The following is a 16,566-nucleotide window of genomic DNA, read 5'->3' as shown; positions in this document are numbered from 1 at the left end:
AAGGAAGGAAGGAGGAAAGTATGCATCATGGTTAGTGACTCCCTGCACATTTTCCTAACTGCATTGTTGTAGCCTTCTCTTTATACAAAGTGAGCAAGAATGTAAACAAAACATGACGTTAGTAAAATGTTTCATAAAGCCTTTTCTGCCCTTTCCACTTAGTTTGTCCTTTTGCAGATGGGTTTTTATTAAAGTACACAAACTTTCATAAAACAGTCTAATACAGTTAAGTGTTTGTGGAGACACAAGAAGTGGAAAGTAGCTAAAATGCATAGCTTAATGGCTTCCCTTGAATTCACTGCTTCTTTGTTCTGTGAAACCCCCAAATCTGTCACGAATGGCGGGCGTTGGAGGAGGTGAGGACCCAAATGCAGGCAGTCAGGCAGGAGGCAGAATCGGTGTGGGTGAAAATGGTTTATTGTCAGGCTCCAACACAGACACTTAAACCAGAGGGAACAGGCAAACTTGAATGGTGAGGATCCGACCAGGAACAACAGAAAACCAGGGGTACTTATACACAAGAGGGAGTAACAAGACACAGGTGAAGTGGATGACTAATCAGACCAGGTGAACTAACGAGGCAGTAACAGAAAACCACAGCACACAAGGGAAAACTAACTAAACATGACCAGAAATCCAAATACATAAACATAAAGTCCATAACCATGACACAAATCATCTTACGCATTTCCGTTCACTCAGCAATAAAACAACTAGAAAACAATCAGATTCACATTATTTATTCCCAGTCCTTAAAAAGTAAGAAATAGTTCAACACCATTAATATTCATTTTCTCACAGTATTTAAATTACAGATTTAAAATAACAAACATCTGCTGTGCACAGCAGCTTAAAACTCCACAGACGCACAGGTGGTCTTGTGATGAAAAGCAGTGCTATTGATATGCTATTCACACACTGTGTGTTGGTGCAAAAGAGCAAACAGTGCACTGTACAACACTGTGAGGATATACTTAATAACACCTTGTGAACAAGGTAACACTTTACTTCCGGTTCTTCTTTGTGTTCCCTATTTAGCGTTTACAAGTGGTTTATACAAAAGTTTATAACTCTATTTGATGTAGTTGGAAACAGATGGGCTTATTAATGAATCTGTCAACAACTATAGTCATTGTGAGAACTTACAAAGTCTGAACATTAAGAAGGTTGCAGAAAGAGGAAAACATTAGAAACTGCTGCAAAAAGATACATCGTCTTCAACGGAGAACAGTCAAAGTGTCGTTTTGCAACTACATGATAGCGTGTTTGAAACCATTTATCAATGTTTATATAAGGCCCATAAAGTAAGTGCTGCTACAAAGTATTACAGAGGATTAGTTTAGCAGTCTTTCCCGCCAGAGACATTAAATTTAAAGTAAAACAAAATCAACAGTAAAGCTGAAGTTGAGCACATCAATATAAATAGCAAACTATGTTAATGCTTCACTGCAAAAGACAATGGTGCAACAACACTGTCTAATATTACAGCACGAAACCACTGTTTAACAAAACACAGAAAAACATGAAAACATGGCATCTTAGTTGGGAATTTGAAACTTTACATAGCTCCTGTCAAATGTTTCCTACCTGTAAAACAGATTGTAATTCCATTCAATAAGCTGGTTTCTAATGCACCGTTCTCAGTTTTGTATCTGAAAAAAACCCAGGTGGGAGGAAACACACAGGTCTTTTCATTCAATGATGCATCAATTCATATTTCAAAAGATGACACAGATACTCAAAGCTTTTCTGAGTAGAAATCTGTCAGATCTAAATAAGAGGATCTATTGTTTAGGTAAAGTTGGACAAATAGAGTTTTCTGTCTCATTGGCAGATAGTGGGTTGCCTTCAGGTGCCAATTGTCAGTCTTAGTATTGGCTTGTGTCCAGAAAACAGTTAAGCAGTCTATAGCCACTGTTTAATTTATAATTCAATACAAACAAATATGTCAAAAAAGTGCTTTACTCTGAATGTTCAGTGAACTTGAGATGTTCAGTCTTTACCAGATGACAGGCACTGATTATCACATACAAGTGAACCAAAGAAACAGCATGAAACCCAGTTTTTGGCCACACTTAATTTTTTGTCAACCATTTTTCTGATACTAGCATTTACTTATGTCCTTCTCTGTCTTCTTCCATCTTGTCTGCCTCAGTTCTCTGGGGCTCCAAGTGCTCCTCGGAGCTGCAATTGCTGTGCTGAATCTCCTGGCAGAAAATCCTGTGACGTGACTTGGGTGGTGAGATCCAACAGGTCAAATGAATCAGAGGAGAAGAGGCTGTCCTCACTCACCACGCTGGAGGGACGGCTACGGCGGCCTTCAGTGTCCCCAGCAGCCTGTAAGAGCTGCTGCAGAGCCTCAGGAAGTATCGCAGGGGTGGAAGAGGGAGTCAAAGTGGGCTTGTCAGGAAGATCCAGACTGCGAGAGAATTTTCCATTCCGTTTTAGGATACCTTTCCGTCTCCTTACCGCTTCTGTGCACATAGTGGGACTATCCTCTGCTGCTGAACGGCAGGTGTGCTGCTTGTGGGAGTCTGGCAAGCCTGTTTTGCCATCTTTAATTTCTACTCCTGAGCCTCTTCTTTCAGAGGATGAAGTATAACTCGAGTCCCCCACATATAAGTTCTTTAGTATCCCCTTCTTGGGCACCTTGGATGAAGGCTGCCTGAACATGGAAGGCGGTGTTAGGCTTGTGGACAAGACATCAGAATGTGTATGAGTGAGTGTGTGTGTCCGATAAGGCTGGGGAACAGTAGGAAACAGTTCAGAGGAAGAGTTGTCCTTAGGAGGGTTGTGGAAGACAGAATCTAAACTCCTCTGGTGTTTTAGGATGCCCTTGGGTTTCCTTCTTTCAGTGGTTGAACTGGAGGAAATTGCAGCAGAAGATGCAGCTGTTGGACAAACACCACAAGCTCCCAGTGCAGTCTGGGGAATTGTATTCTCCTTACGTGACTTCCTGAGGCTTGAAATCCCTCCACGTACCCTTCCTCCTCCTCCTCCTTCTCCACAGTCATTCTTCAGAGAAAAGCTGAAGTAAAAAGAGGTTGAAGTGAGCTGAGGACAGGATGAGTCTGAAGACAGGCACCCCGGTTCAACGGTCAACTTGCCAGCAGCAGTGACCTGATTCTGCCAATCGATGTAGCGAGCCAGAAGAGGGGAAGGGCATTCATGGTGTGGAGATGAAGGACAGTCACACACAATGTCTTCATAGCCCCAGTTTACCCACCAGTGATTGGCCACATCTTCTATTGTGGCCCTCTCATCCACACGCACTGTTAACAACCAGTCAATGAGAGCACAGGCATCTGGAGGGAACAGCAGTTATTAAAGCAGAGAAACTGACTGAGTAGCTAACACTCTGAGCAATGACAGCACTACAACACTAACACTGACATGGACATTGTTAGTGTTTACCTGAGGGGGGGTTGGGCCTGCAATAGCGGCCTTGGATGATCTGTTCTGTAAGCTTAGCATGACTGGCCCCATCGAATGGCATGCTGCTGTACACCAGTGCATATAACAGCACCCCCAGTGCCCAGCAGTCAACCTAACACACAAACACAATGAGAGATGCTTTAGAATTTCTCTATATTGTCAGCTATTCTGCTTCATTTGGCATTGTTTTACTGGCACTTTTGTTTAATTTCTATTTCATTTTTTTCTATTTCCATCAAATGTTCAGTCTCTATTTTGGGTTGTTGTTGTAGTTGTAAGGCTAACAGGAACTAATGAAATATAGTATGACTTCAAACAAACCACATGTACTGACTTATTGCTGTGCAATTACAATACCAACATGTGTGGAATTTGGTGACATCTAGGGGCTTAAATCACAGAATGCAACCAAATGAAAACACCCCAACTTTGCAAGTGTGTAAGAAAAATACACACTTGCAAAAGTCTGTATGTATTGTGGACACACATAAGACCTACTCTAAAATCAGTGTTGGTTTGTCCCTTCTAGGCTACTGTAATAACAGTGCAACAAAGGGTGGATATCTGCGGCATTTTTCTTTATAAAATGCTTGTTCTAAATGTAAAGACAAGGTTTCTAAATTTCTAAAAATATCAAATTAACCAAAATGTAGTGAAAAATATACTGCTATTCTAATGATAGCTCTTTAAAACACAACACACTTAAACCTGTAGAAGCTGCAGGAACAACTGTGTTGTTCCCTAAACTAGTAAACTGGTTATATCGTTCTTTGGATAGTGAGAATTCCTTTGTATTAAAATAGTCTAATATTTATTTGTTGGTTATTTATCATAACCCCCCCCCCCAAAAAAAACAAAACAAAAAATCAAGCAATCATAGAGTTTTAATTGTCTTTTAAACCCAAATTTTGAGATGAAACAACCTAGAATTACCAAAAATTGAACACAGTTTTCCAGCCAGTGTGTTAACCTACCTCTGGCCCCTGGTATGGAAGCCCTTTCACTATCTCTGGGGCAGCATAGAGTGGGCTTCCACAATAGGTCTGCAGAAGAGTACCCCTCTGGAAATTATTTGAAAGGCCAAAGTCAGCCAGCTGCAGAGAAAAAGAGCATACATTGATCTCATATTACATTGTAACCTTTCCTTATACTATGATGTACACATAGTGTACTCAGGGAAGACAATTCCAGTGCAATACATGCATTGTGAATAAAAGTTTGATCAGGGATAAATAAACTACTTGTCACACCAAAGAGCACCTGTCTTACTACAGACTTGTGTTTGCTTGTGTCCAACAAAGACTAATTAAACTACATGGTGGCTGGATAGCTCAGTTGCTAGAGAATCCGTCTCCAATTCAAGAGACCAGAATTCGCTTACCCCCAGGATATGGGTATAAACACCTTCCAGTCGGGTCCATAGGCAAGACCCTTAACGCTACTGCCTGACCACTTTAAGTCGCTTTGGATAAAAGTGTCTACTAAATGCCTGTAATGTAACATGACATGACGGACAAATCAGGTAATGAACTTTTCATTAAATCCATTCACTCATTCTTCTCTACATGCAATCTGGATTCCTTTTCAGTGACTTTGTTCTGCAAACTTGGAGTCATGTGGTGAAAACAAAACAACCCAAAGCTATTTTTCTTATGTAAGCCAAAAATAGGTATGCTGAGCTTTTGCCAGTGCGAATGTGAGCGAAGAAAGCAAAGAGGGGCCAAAATCATCAGGCGGCTCGAGCTCACGTAACGGAAAAATCACTCACTCGAGTTTGCAAGGAGTCATACGCAGACACATTGTGCCTCATCTTTATCTAAAGAGATTATTGCCATGCACACTAGCTCACTATCAGAACCACTGGTGTTAAAAATATTCAGCATGACAGCTTTATTTCCATGGCACACAGAAACAGAGACCTTACATGCATAAAATGACGGTAGGCACACAACCCAGCTTATGGTTATTATTTATTCTGAACTGATAACTTTATGTAATGTGAACATGTTTCTTGATATTGTTTTGTGTGTACAACATATATATCTTATCTCAAAACATCAGGCCAAAATTTTAATTTCAACTTAACGTCAAGATTTTCTCCTTGTACTTGTGTATAACCCCTAGTGTTTATCCAACATAAGTTATGTCTAGTGTATTAATAGCTATGTAATGCAAATACCTTTGCATTACACTGTGCATGACTTTAAACTTGACCAAGACCCAAAATTTTACATAACATATCCCACTGTTCCTGTCATCTTATAACATTATACAGATGTGCAGACATAACACACATATGCATTACAAAGAAATTTGATCATTTCCTGCAGCAGATTATGTAAACAGGCAGTGTGGCGAACCTGTGGTGATAAAGTAGGCAATGAATGAGAAGCTGCTGAGTGGTCCACACATAATGTTTTGATTTGATGGTCACATGGAGCATATATATAACTTTCCGTCTGGCACCAGTACCGAGATCCCCTGCTGAATTCCCTGCATTCCCCTTTGGCCATGCACAGCTCCCATATAAGGGCAGTACTATCCAGACAGGGCAAAAAAAATATCCCCTAGGTTATTTTATAGGACCTTGTACTGTGTTTGCTTAGGTTCAATGTGCATAGTTTAAATATAATATATCATTATTGTGGGCGGAAAATGCTCCAGTGTATGTTCTGAACGTGCACTTTGCCGTTTATTTTAGAGGTGTGAAAGTATTCCAGTGCTCGCTCTGTGGAACTTTATTTTAACAGTGGAAAACAACTCCCTCCTTAAACTAATCAGCCATTGTGTCATAAGAGTGTTCATCTTTGTGTTCAAAAACAAAAAGCGTGGGCAAGAATCTTAATTGTTAATGTTAACTGTCAAATGTTAATATTGATACAGATGATGAATAACAGCCCATAATGTGTTTAGCTCTCTGGCAATCATGCGCTTGAGAGGAAACATATGTGTTTAAGCGTAGCAATAAATAGTTTGCTTTTGAAAGGAAACCCTCTTTTACCTTTCCAAAATGTGCCAGTGGTCTTATGAGAGGGCTTATCGGTCTTACCTTTACGTTCAAATCTTGATCTAATAGGATGTTCTCCAGTTTGAGGTCTCGATGCACCACTCCGTTCTACAAGGAAACAAATACACACCGTGAGGCTGTGTGCTTGGAAAAGTTTGACAAGTTATCAGACAGATGGAAGGCTTTGTTTAAGTTAATTCATCTGATGATCATTTGATCCCCTGATGGTATTAAAGCAACACTACTAAACGTTGGCAGATTTGAGCAAATTGACAACCCGTAACACAAGCTAATCGCAGGATAATTTGTCTTATCTATGGGTCTGTCACTTTCTCTCTTTCTTTTCATCCTTTCCACCAATGATATCATCTTGTGTTTCTTTAAGAAATCAGCCAAGAAATCAGACCCTGCAGGACAACAACGGCTCCAGATATTTGGATAAGGAATGTCAGTGTGCCATCCAAACAAGTCAGAAGCACAAAGTTTTAAGGTTAGAAAGTTATGTAGTGTTGCTTTAAGCACCTGGGTTTCAATGAGAGGCAGCTGTTGAGCCTGGTGGAGCAGAGCCAGAGAACACTTAACATCAAACAGAAAGAAAACCATGTTGCAGGATCAAGTTTTTTTCACTGATACTGAGTGAGGAGTAATTCTTAAAGAGAGACAAAGCTTCAATAGATAAGTGTGGCCACCCAGGAAGTTGTTAGATGCAGAGAAGCTTTAAAAGTGGCCGCCTCAAAAAGCTTCTTTAATTAATTACATCCTTCTTAGTGCACATTGGTGTAAAGAATGATCCATGACTGTAGACATTGTTTTCAGGGTACAGACACAAATAGATAAATAAATATGTGTTTAATCAGTTTATAATTTAGTTTATATATTTATATAGTTTTTTTCTTTTCTTTTAAACGGCCTGGGCATGATTTGGACAGTATCACATCAGTTTATGTTCTCTCTTGAAGCTTTGAAAATCTCTCTGTGTGCTTTGCATACCTCCGAGCCACATTCAATAATTCATTCATGCCAGAACATTCGTGTCTATTTTGGGACAGCATTGAAGGGCAGTAGGAGCACAAACCCCTCCTGCCTGCACACTACAAAGCTGCAGGAGGTGAATGATAATCTGAGGCTAGTGTGTGGGATTCATGAAGAAGCCAAACAAAACAAAACCTTCTCTGTCACATCAAGATCAGCTGACTCTCAGACACCGCTCTTCTTACTGTGTATTAATAGGATTTATGTATTTTCCTGATAATTCCTGTTTGCTGGCACAGGGGTTGATTTTATGTACGAAACAACTATTTAAAAAAAAGAATCAGGATAATGAGCTCCTTTGCTAAAGTTTACAGTCAATTAGAACTAGAAGCAAAATATGTCAGTGCGGCTGTAAAAAGCAGTCAGTTTAATGCGCTCTTAACCCAGAAAGATCAGAAAACTGAAGTCAAGTTTTTCAGCTGTAACGATTAGGATTTAGTGGATTTAGCAGTACAGTATTTGCTTATTCCAAATTGAATTTTCAGCACGTGCATGCATGTGCTGCCCTAATTTGTACTGAACTCCTGTGGCATGTGTGAGCGACCTTGTGGCAGTAGTGGACAGCAGATGTGATTTGTCTGAAGATGCTTCTGGCTTCTGTCTCTGGCAGTCGTCTCCTCTCCTGTATGTAATCATACAGCTCTCCTCTGCTGGCGTACTCCATCACTATCACAATCTTATCCCGGCTCTCGAACACTGTCAACACAGCACAAAGGGAATACTCACAGTCCAGTCTTATGTAGAGATATGTTTATATTAGTGAATGCCTCAAATCTGCAGTAAAAAAAAAAAAGGATTGTAATATTAACTGTTAACAATCGTAAATATAAAATGTTTTTAATGGGCATTCTTTCAGAGGATGCTTTGAGTTGACTTTTTAGTGTATTTGAATGAATGGCTGTGTTGGTTTCTACTTATTTAAGCTGTAAAATCAGCTTTTCCCAAATCTCTGTTTAATCCTGAATGAAAACAGAAACTGCTCACACTATTACTTGCACAATTAGTGTGAACAAATATAAACTCTGGATACTAAACGAGAAACTTTTTGTTAATAAGTTTATAACTGCTCAGATAACTCAGATGTACAATATTAAATGATTCAACATCTACTTGAACTTATTTAGGCTTATTCATTTCCAGAAAATATAAATAGAATTAGTTAAAAACTATTCTCTGCTATAGATTATGTGCTGTATTGAGTATTTTTGTAGTTTCAAGAGAGTTGGCATAAAATAAATATTGCTCATGATCCTAGCAGGGAATATGTCGCCCATGTAACAATGTGCCACTGATGTGATTTTAATTATTCATGGACAAATATCCTGGTTTGTGGACCAGAGAAGAAAGCCATATCAAGCTTTACACATAAGAGAAACTTAGATGAATTAAGTCACTGATGTTCTTCAAATAATAATAATAAGAATTGCCATTGTAATTCTTGATCCCTCAACATTATTGCACAACACTCCTGTAAGCACTTTTATGTAACTTGAGGGGATATGCCTTCATATGAATTATGTATCCATCCCTTTACCTGTGTGTCTGCCTGTAAAACATTCATCTGTTAATTAGCCTGCAGGATAATTCATTATGGTATTTCAAACCAGTTCACATTTGTGTTTGCAGTCTTACCCTCATGGAACCGTATGATGTTAGGATGCCTGAGTGAGGAGGTGATCTCAATCTCTCTCTGGATGTGAATTCTGTCCAGGTCGTCAGTGATGCGCTCCTTGCGGATTGACTTAATTGCCACCTGGAAGCATTGAGTTAAACATGTACATACTTTAAGAAGGCTTGTTTTCAACTCACACATAAGTTGAACAATCTTGTGATTAAACATGATAAAAAAATAAACAACTGTTGATTTCTTTTTGAGACAGCTCACTCTGCACAGCTAGAAAAGAGCATTAGGTCACTGTAAGAGTGCTGTGATGTGGTAGTACTAGTTTTAGGTGGTAAAGTTTTATTCATGCCCACTTTCAGAAAAGATACAGTACCAGTACATACAGACCCCTCAACAGCTGACACATTTTTTTATCTTTCTCCCACAACTTCATCACTAGAAAAAACATTTAATTGGATAAATAGGTAAAGTACTGTATCACCCATACATTTAAACAAAGACAATAGTCACACACTTGTATGTAAATGAAATCTCTGGGTATTAGAGGTGATAATGAGGCTTTTAAAGCTGGTCTCCTGTGATGTGAGTTCAGAAGCAGAAGGTTGACAGGTGTCACAGAAATGGCACCATACAAGACAGAGGCAAACTGATAACTGGGTGTTCAATTTAAAGAATTTTGAAACTAAATGCACAATGGATAATGAGAGACCTAGAGGTGTAGCTTATCAACTCAGTGCGAAACTCATTTGTGAGGCTGAAATCCAGAACTCATTCTGATGTATATCTTGTCAACCCCTGAAGGATCCCTATGGTTGAGCTGAGTTTTCTTAAAGGTCACAACTACAGCATTCTCAGCTGTTGGAAAACATCTACATGACGCTGGAAGACACAGTTCACACGCTCTGTCAACTGCAGTGGTTATGCAACATGGCACAAAAACACCAGCGAACTCCTGGGACTGGCCTGACCTTATTCAACTGATGGAGATGCTATTGAGTCGTTTTTTTTTAAGTTTGTGTCTTTTCTATAATCATGTAGCAGCTATATGTGGACATTTTCCCACATCATCACACACTCCAGGCTAACGTGGCATCTCCTTTAGTCGGGGGCAGTGGATGCTGGGTATTGGTTTGTATCAAATATATTCTGTAGTTATCAACTGCATGGCGCTTGTCCAGTGTTGGGAAGCTCTATTGATTTTCTGACCTAAATAGCTGAAGCAAGGTGAGGAGGGAAAGGAAATATAAAGCTGGAATGACACTAAATGGAAACAAGTCTACGCCAAGGGCAACACACCATCTATACAGTTTTAAGTGAGGTCATCTAGATCTGCAAAATTTGATTAGTCCTTTATTTCCCTTTATTATAACTCTATAACAAATTTCATGAAAAATTTGGTCATGTAGTTATTATGTAATCTTACCATCAGATTAACAAACAAACAGCGCTGAACAAACTCTTCTGCCAAGGATTAGTTGCAAGGAAGAGGAAGGATAATGCATGAGGAATGTAACGGAACAGATTAAAGGAATGGATTAAGTATGCACAAGTATGTGGACTCGGGTAAAAACTTAGTATTTTGCCACCGCACCCCCTCCAAACTTAATAATCAGTGCATGAGCAGCAGAGCACAAAGAAGAAAGACATTCTGGGCATTACTCACCCTTCAGGGCACTAAGAGCATTGTTTTAAAGGGGCACATGCATGTAGAGGAAGTTTGGCTATGTGTGAACTTGTATGATCTCATCCTAGTGTGTGCAAATATCTTTAGTATCCCTTTTACAAACAAAGCCTCATTGTTCATCTAAATAATGTGCTGCGTGTGAAAAATGCTGTCGCCGTTGTTGAAATATGAGCAGCAATGTGCATGAGTCATGCAAACGTAATCAGATATGCTTTAATATTACTAGAGAACATGTGAAAAAGAGCCCACAGACCACATTTTTCTCCCGTTCCTATTCATTACAAAAGATCCGGGGAATTGGATGCATCTTGCCAACAACACTATTTCCCATGTGCACAAAGCTTTCCGTGGCTGAGCTATTCCAAGGTGAGGTCATATATGAAAGTTTATGACCCCTGTGAGCTTTTATCTTACAAGCTCATGTACACACATGCAAATACACACTTGTGCGTCACAAAAGTTGCTAAAAAAGTCCCTAAAGCATCATTAACGGTCTGTGCTGCATCTGTGAAAGTTTTAACAGCTAGATTACACAGGCTCCTTGCAATAGACCCTGTTCCTCACCACTCAGCTAAACACAGAGTCTTAAGCTGTCCATTTTAAAGCCAGGAGCTACAGATGTTTCCCCCGAGTTGCTGATGGGGAACTGGACAAAGCCAAGCAGCTGAGTTAAAGTGATGATCAAACATTTTTGGAACTATATTGAGAATAATTTCATAACAGTGATACTACTCTCATGTCTCCTTGTTGAGTATCAAGGTATGGAGATGGAGACACCAACTTGTTACTCTAGCTTATCTTCTTTGATTTTTAATTAAGACCTTTTTTTGGGGCATTACTATGGTGTATGGTGGTGGTGAGTAATGGCAGAACAGACCACTGCCATTGCAGTTCAGTTAAAGAAAAACACAAAAGCACAATATGTATAGGCAATAAGTATAATTGGTCAGAAGAACTTGTAACTAACACAACCCTCCTCAGTCCTCACACCTTTCCGGTGTTTGGCTAAGAAGCTTTTCAAACAAGACAAAAAGGGACATTTTTCTCAATGCCACTTTGAGTAACCACTTACAGCAGTATGAACTAGTGATTTCTAAAGTCTATACTGCTATCTGGCACTTCTTTTTCAGTAAAAGCCATCCATTAGGATTGCTGGTTGCCAGATTGTGTTAAACTGAAAGAGGATCGGGCCACCTCTCTGCAGCTGCAGCTTCACAGAGTAACTCGAGAAGAGTATCAATTTTCACAGATTTAAAAAAAAAGTTGATCTTCCAGATAAAATTTTCTTCTTAAAGTGGACTGATCGAAGGAGCAGAAAAAATACACTTTTTGTCTTGGAGGGAAAAATAGATTTGATGCAAAATTGTTGTTTCTTTCCATATGTGGCAACACAAGTTAAAGGATGTACTGTCACGTGTAGCGGGCGGAGGTGGAGGTGAGGACCCAATTGCAGGCAGTCAGGCAGGAGGCAGATTCGGTGCAGGTAAAAAGGTTTCCCAGGATCCAGAACAGGTAAAACATAACAAAAACCAGAGGGAACAGGCAAGGGTGAAATGATGATGAATGGTGAGGATCCGACAAGGAACAACAGAAAACCAGGGGTACTTATACACTGAGGGAGTAACAAGTCACAGGTGAAGTGGATGACTAATCAGGCCAGGTGATCTAATGAGGCAGAACAGAAATCACAGGAACACAAGAGGGGAAAACCAAACATGACAAAACGGAAACCTAAAGCATGAACACACACCAAAACCCAGAAACCATGACATGTACAAATCTTCAGAAGTTATGTAATAATAAAAAAAAGCACAATGCAGCACTCTTTATGTCATTTTTATCAATATGGTTCAGCTTTATAAACGAGTGAAGCTCACAATGAGGCAGCATAGCCAGGACCCTGCATTTATCATCTTGTCTTTTCATTTCGTCCTGTGCACCAACTCATACAGCAACTCAGATCTTTTACTGGGACAATATTAAGTCAGCTCTTTAATCTAAAACCAATGATTTTGCCTCCTCTTCCCTTTGCTCTAAAACTCTCTCCCCCTCTTTCTCCTTCCAAAACTCAGACAACAGCCCCTGAGTCTTGTTTCCAAAAATAATGTCCATTTTGTTTGAAAGAATCCCTGGTATGTGCTGGCTGATGGCTCAAGGAATTTGGTATTTTCCCCTTGTCTAACCAAACCCTCACTTTGCATGCAAATGCATAATACATAGCTGCCCTCATTTCTCTGTTCTTTTATCAGTATTTTTTGTCTGTATTTTTACACCATCTGTTATTTTCTTTTATATCTTAACCTTAGAGTTACTGGAAGTAACAAGCAGAAGAACTGTAAAACTCTCACTAACACAATCTGATTTTCAAAAAGATTATGCCTATCGCCATGTGTTTGTTTACTAAAAGATCAAATGGTTAATTCAAGGCTGATGATGTCTCTGTCTTTATGTTTGGGTCACAGAAGAGGCAGGGATTAAGGCCTGATGGTAGACATAAACCCATGATTAATAAAACTAATCTACCACCACACTGTTTGTAACCCAGATATTTAAAATGTAAAATTTTATAGGAATATGTACTCTTGACTCTAGTACATGTCTGTGTTTGCCTGCATGTGTTATTGAGTTTTTGCTAAAGGGGGTCAGACTGCTGGTGAAGGAGATCTATTGTAATGAATTTATCCCTTTCTTTCAGTGCTGAGTGAGTCAGACCAAAGGAATCTTAGCCTGGCAGCACAGGAAGCAAGAAATGGGTCCAGCATCACAAACACACACACACACACACACACACACACACACACACACACACACACACACACACACACACACACACACACACACACAAACCCTCATGCCACCCAAGAGGATATCACCTCCAAATCAATATTGTATAGTAGGCAAGTTCCTGACAGCTCGTTACAAGATAAAAAACAACATCTCACAATGTCTATAAAACGTAAGCTTTTGAACGAGTGCGCACACTTTAGAAGTTCAATGCGTGAAACTGGTTTCATGTAAGGCAATTTTTTTTATCATATTAATTTAAAGAAAAGGCCAACACAAGACTCACCGTCCTCAGGCTTGCTCTCTCTACCGCTTTCTTCACTTTTCCGTAGGTGCCTTTCCCCAGAGTCTCCATCACCTCATAACGGTGTTTCAAGTTGTGTTTGTGCTGGTGCTTCTTCACTTCCTCTGGTGCCGCCGTGGCAGGCGATGCCCGACCCATCGCCCCCACGTCTGCGTTTCTCTGCCGCTTGTCAGCGCTGCCGGGGTGACGGCCGTCCATCGTCGGGAGCTGCTCACCGCCATGGTGGCTGCTAGATGCCGCATCCTGCAGACAACCGAGCTCGGAACGCTGACTGGGGTTCATTGCGCCTCTGCCGTCTGCCTCTCGTCTGCCCATCCTGTGCACTCTGCGCACCTGTCAGGAGCAGCCTGTACCAGGGCACAGTTGCCAAATTTCTGCGAGTTCCGAGCAAAAAGCTGGTGCACAGGGCCTTCAAATTACCCATACAAAGCGTTCGTTAAAGCATTGAAATGAACTCACTGAGGAGACCCATCCGATCCATCGACCCATCCAGCAACTACACTATTCTTTCTCTCTTCCTCTCTCTCCACCCCAAAACGCAGCAACAGGAGTGATAAGAAACACATGGTCGGTGGGTGGAGCCTCCTTCTTCTAACTCCAGCATCCAGGCGCGTCATGTTCACTTGGGATAATTTTAGGCTTTTCCGACAGCTCATACTTAACCGACTGAGCAGCACAAGAGAGGGAAGAAGGCATGCTTGGAATGTTTTCCCCTCCTGGGCAGACTAACCCTGTTTCCACCACTTCAGTCAGACATGTTTATTGATGCTCTGTCATGCGGTGAGCTCAGGAAAAAAAATCCAGTTAAAGAGGACTTTAAAGAATTTGTGGGAAGGAGAGACTTTGAAGATAGTTGTTTTATTTCAAATCAGTTTAAACCTTTGGCCAAAGAAAGTAGAAATTACCACTCAAAATTATTTTCCTTGTGGAGCACTATGATGTAGGCCTGGTAACCTCTGCACACTGTTCTGAATTATTTCTTATTACATTAACAGCATTCAGCGGGTTGGCTGAGTTCAAGTAACTTTGTTTACTGTAAATGTCTCCTCTGTGTATGAAACAGCTGCATCTGTTCCAACCTTTGGAAGTGCCACCCAGACTGACATCCTGTCTTGCTGCCATTTTGAGGTAATGCCTACCATGAAGTGTTCCTTTTTATGTTTTGCTCAAAACTGGAAAACTAGCTGGAATGGGAGATTTTCTTTGTGCAAGTTTACTTTTTGAAAAAAGCTTCTGTTGTAATGCTGCATCTGCTTTGCGTGGAATTGGTCTTGAGCTGGCTTCTCTCTGGTTTCCAGGTCATTCTCTTATAGTGAGACATGAGGAACTGTGACTGGCCATACTTTCCTGACAGGCCAATAAAAATTATACTCAGGTTTGCTTTGGGGCTACAGAGACTAGGTTCAACATTTAAGCATAGCAAGCTTGGTGTGCAGATACAAGTATTGTTTTCCACAGAGGGTTTCTTTGTGTGTGGCCTCAAGCTTTCAGCAGATAGGTGTTAAATTACCAAGAGACTGAGAGAGTCACTGCTGACTCTGACCTGCAGCAAATAAGAGTGTTTGAGAAAATGGCTGGAGGAAATACATGGATTGGAGGCACTTTGTGGCACGTTCTGCTCTGCTTCCCGATGACTGTACTGAAAAATAACTGCAACATAGTTCATTGTTTGATTTTAAAATTAAATCCATTTTTTTTTTTTTTTTTTTTTCTAACCACCAAAAAATGTTCAGAACCAGAACCATAAGTACAGGTGCCCTGTAGTTATGTTTTGTTCTTCAGTACTTTTTACACTGTGCACAAACTAATGTTCTTGCAGCCACCACGGCAACTATGATGTTAGATTTGATCTCAGCCCATGTAGTCCATCAAAGACCCGGCGATATTGGCGGGCCTCAGTGGGCAATGCATGAAGTTTGCACAGTAACTTTAACTTATCTTGCTTTTAATAGTTTAACCTAATTTCTGATTTTATCATGATTTGATTGTGATTTCTTTCTAGTTGTTGCTGCCTTTTACTACTTTTTAATGCTTTCTTTGCGCCACCTGTAATGCTTTTAATGTTTTATGTAAAGCACATTGAATAGTCTTGTATATGAAATGTGTTATACAAATAAACTTGCCTTGCCTTTAATTTATACACTTTTGAATATCTTTTTCAGTTATAAATATTTAAAAGTTAATATTACAGTGGTACTAAAGCATCATAATTGGAAGCTACTGAAGATGATTACCCACCGATACCTTAAGAAAGGTATCAGTGAGAAAGTGGTTCAATAAAACAACAAAGAAATGAACATGTGTTAGGTGTTACGCTGCAAGAATAAATCAGTTTATGCAACTTGGATTATTCCAGCAATGTAACAACAAGACCTAGTAAGAAATCAACCACTGCAGCAACTTCAGGTGGATGTTCTTATCTCTGGAGGTATTGTCTGCAGCTGGATTAAACTCAGTCATCCTTAGAAAGTGTAGTAAGTCAGAATTACATTTTTATTGACAGTATTTTAGTACGTTAGGTTTTTGCTGCAAACATTTACCACGTTTTACATAGTTGAATTAAGTTAGAATAAATTAAACAGGATCAGTCTGGTTGACAACTGGTAACCTTTCTCTAAAATGAACTTATATAAAGTACTTGTGCAGGTTAGTTAATGAGCACTCCTCTGCAGTAGAAGTTTCTGGAGTAATGAAAG

The 16,566-nt window shown here is 39.9% G+C and overlaps 1 protein-coding gene across 1 annotated transcript; it reads right to left on the bottom strand.

Annotated features, from left to right (window-relative positions):
- Window positions 1-724: 724 nt before the first annotated feature.
- Window positions 725-14,390, bottom strand: LOC121652402 (NUAK family SNF1-like kinase 1). Its single transcript, XM_042005179.1, is given in 8 exon segments — window positions 725-2,231; window positions 2,233-3,305; window positions 3,415-3,547; window positions 4,410-4,529; window positions 6,485-6,550; window positions 8,019-8,170; window positions 9,107-9,227; window positions 13,853-14,390. Coding segments are annotated over 8 exon segments (2,118 nt in total). The 5' UTR covers window positions 14,186-14,390; the 3' UTR covers window positions 725-2,111.
- Between the last annotated feature and the right edge of the window lie 2,176 nt (window positions 14,391-16,566).

Source organism: Melanotaenia boesemani, chromosome 13 (genome assembly GCF_017639745.1).
Source record: "Melanotaenia boesemani isolate fMelBoe1 chromosome 13, fMelBoe1.pri, whole genome shotgun sequence".
Taxonomy (NCBI): Eukaryota; Metazoa; Chordata; class Actinopteri; order Atheriniformes; family Melanotaeniidae; genus Melanotaenia; species Melanotaenia boesemani.
Note: the sequence above shows the minus strand (reverse complement) of the source record. Positions and strands in the feature narration are given on the sequence as shown.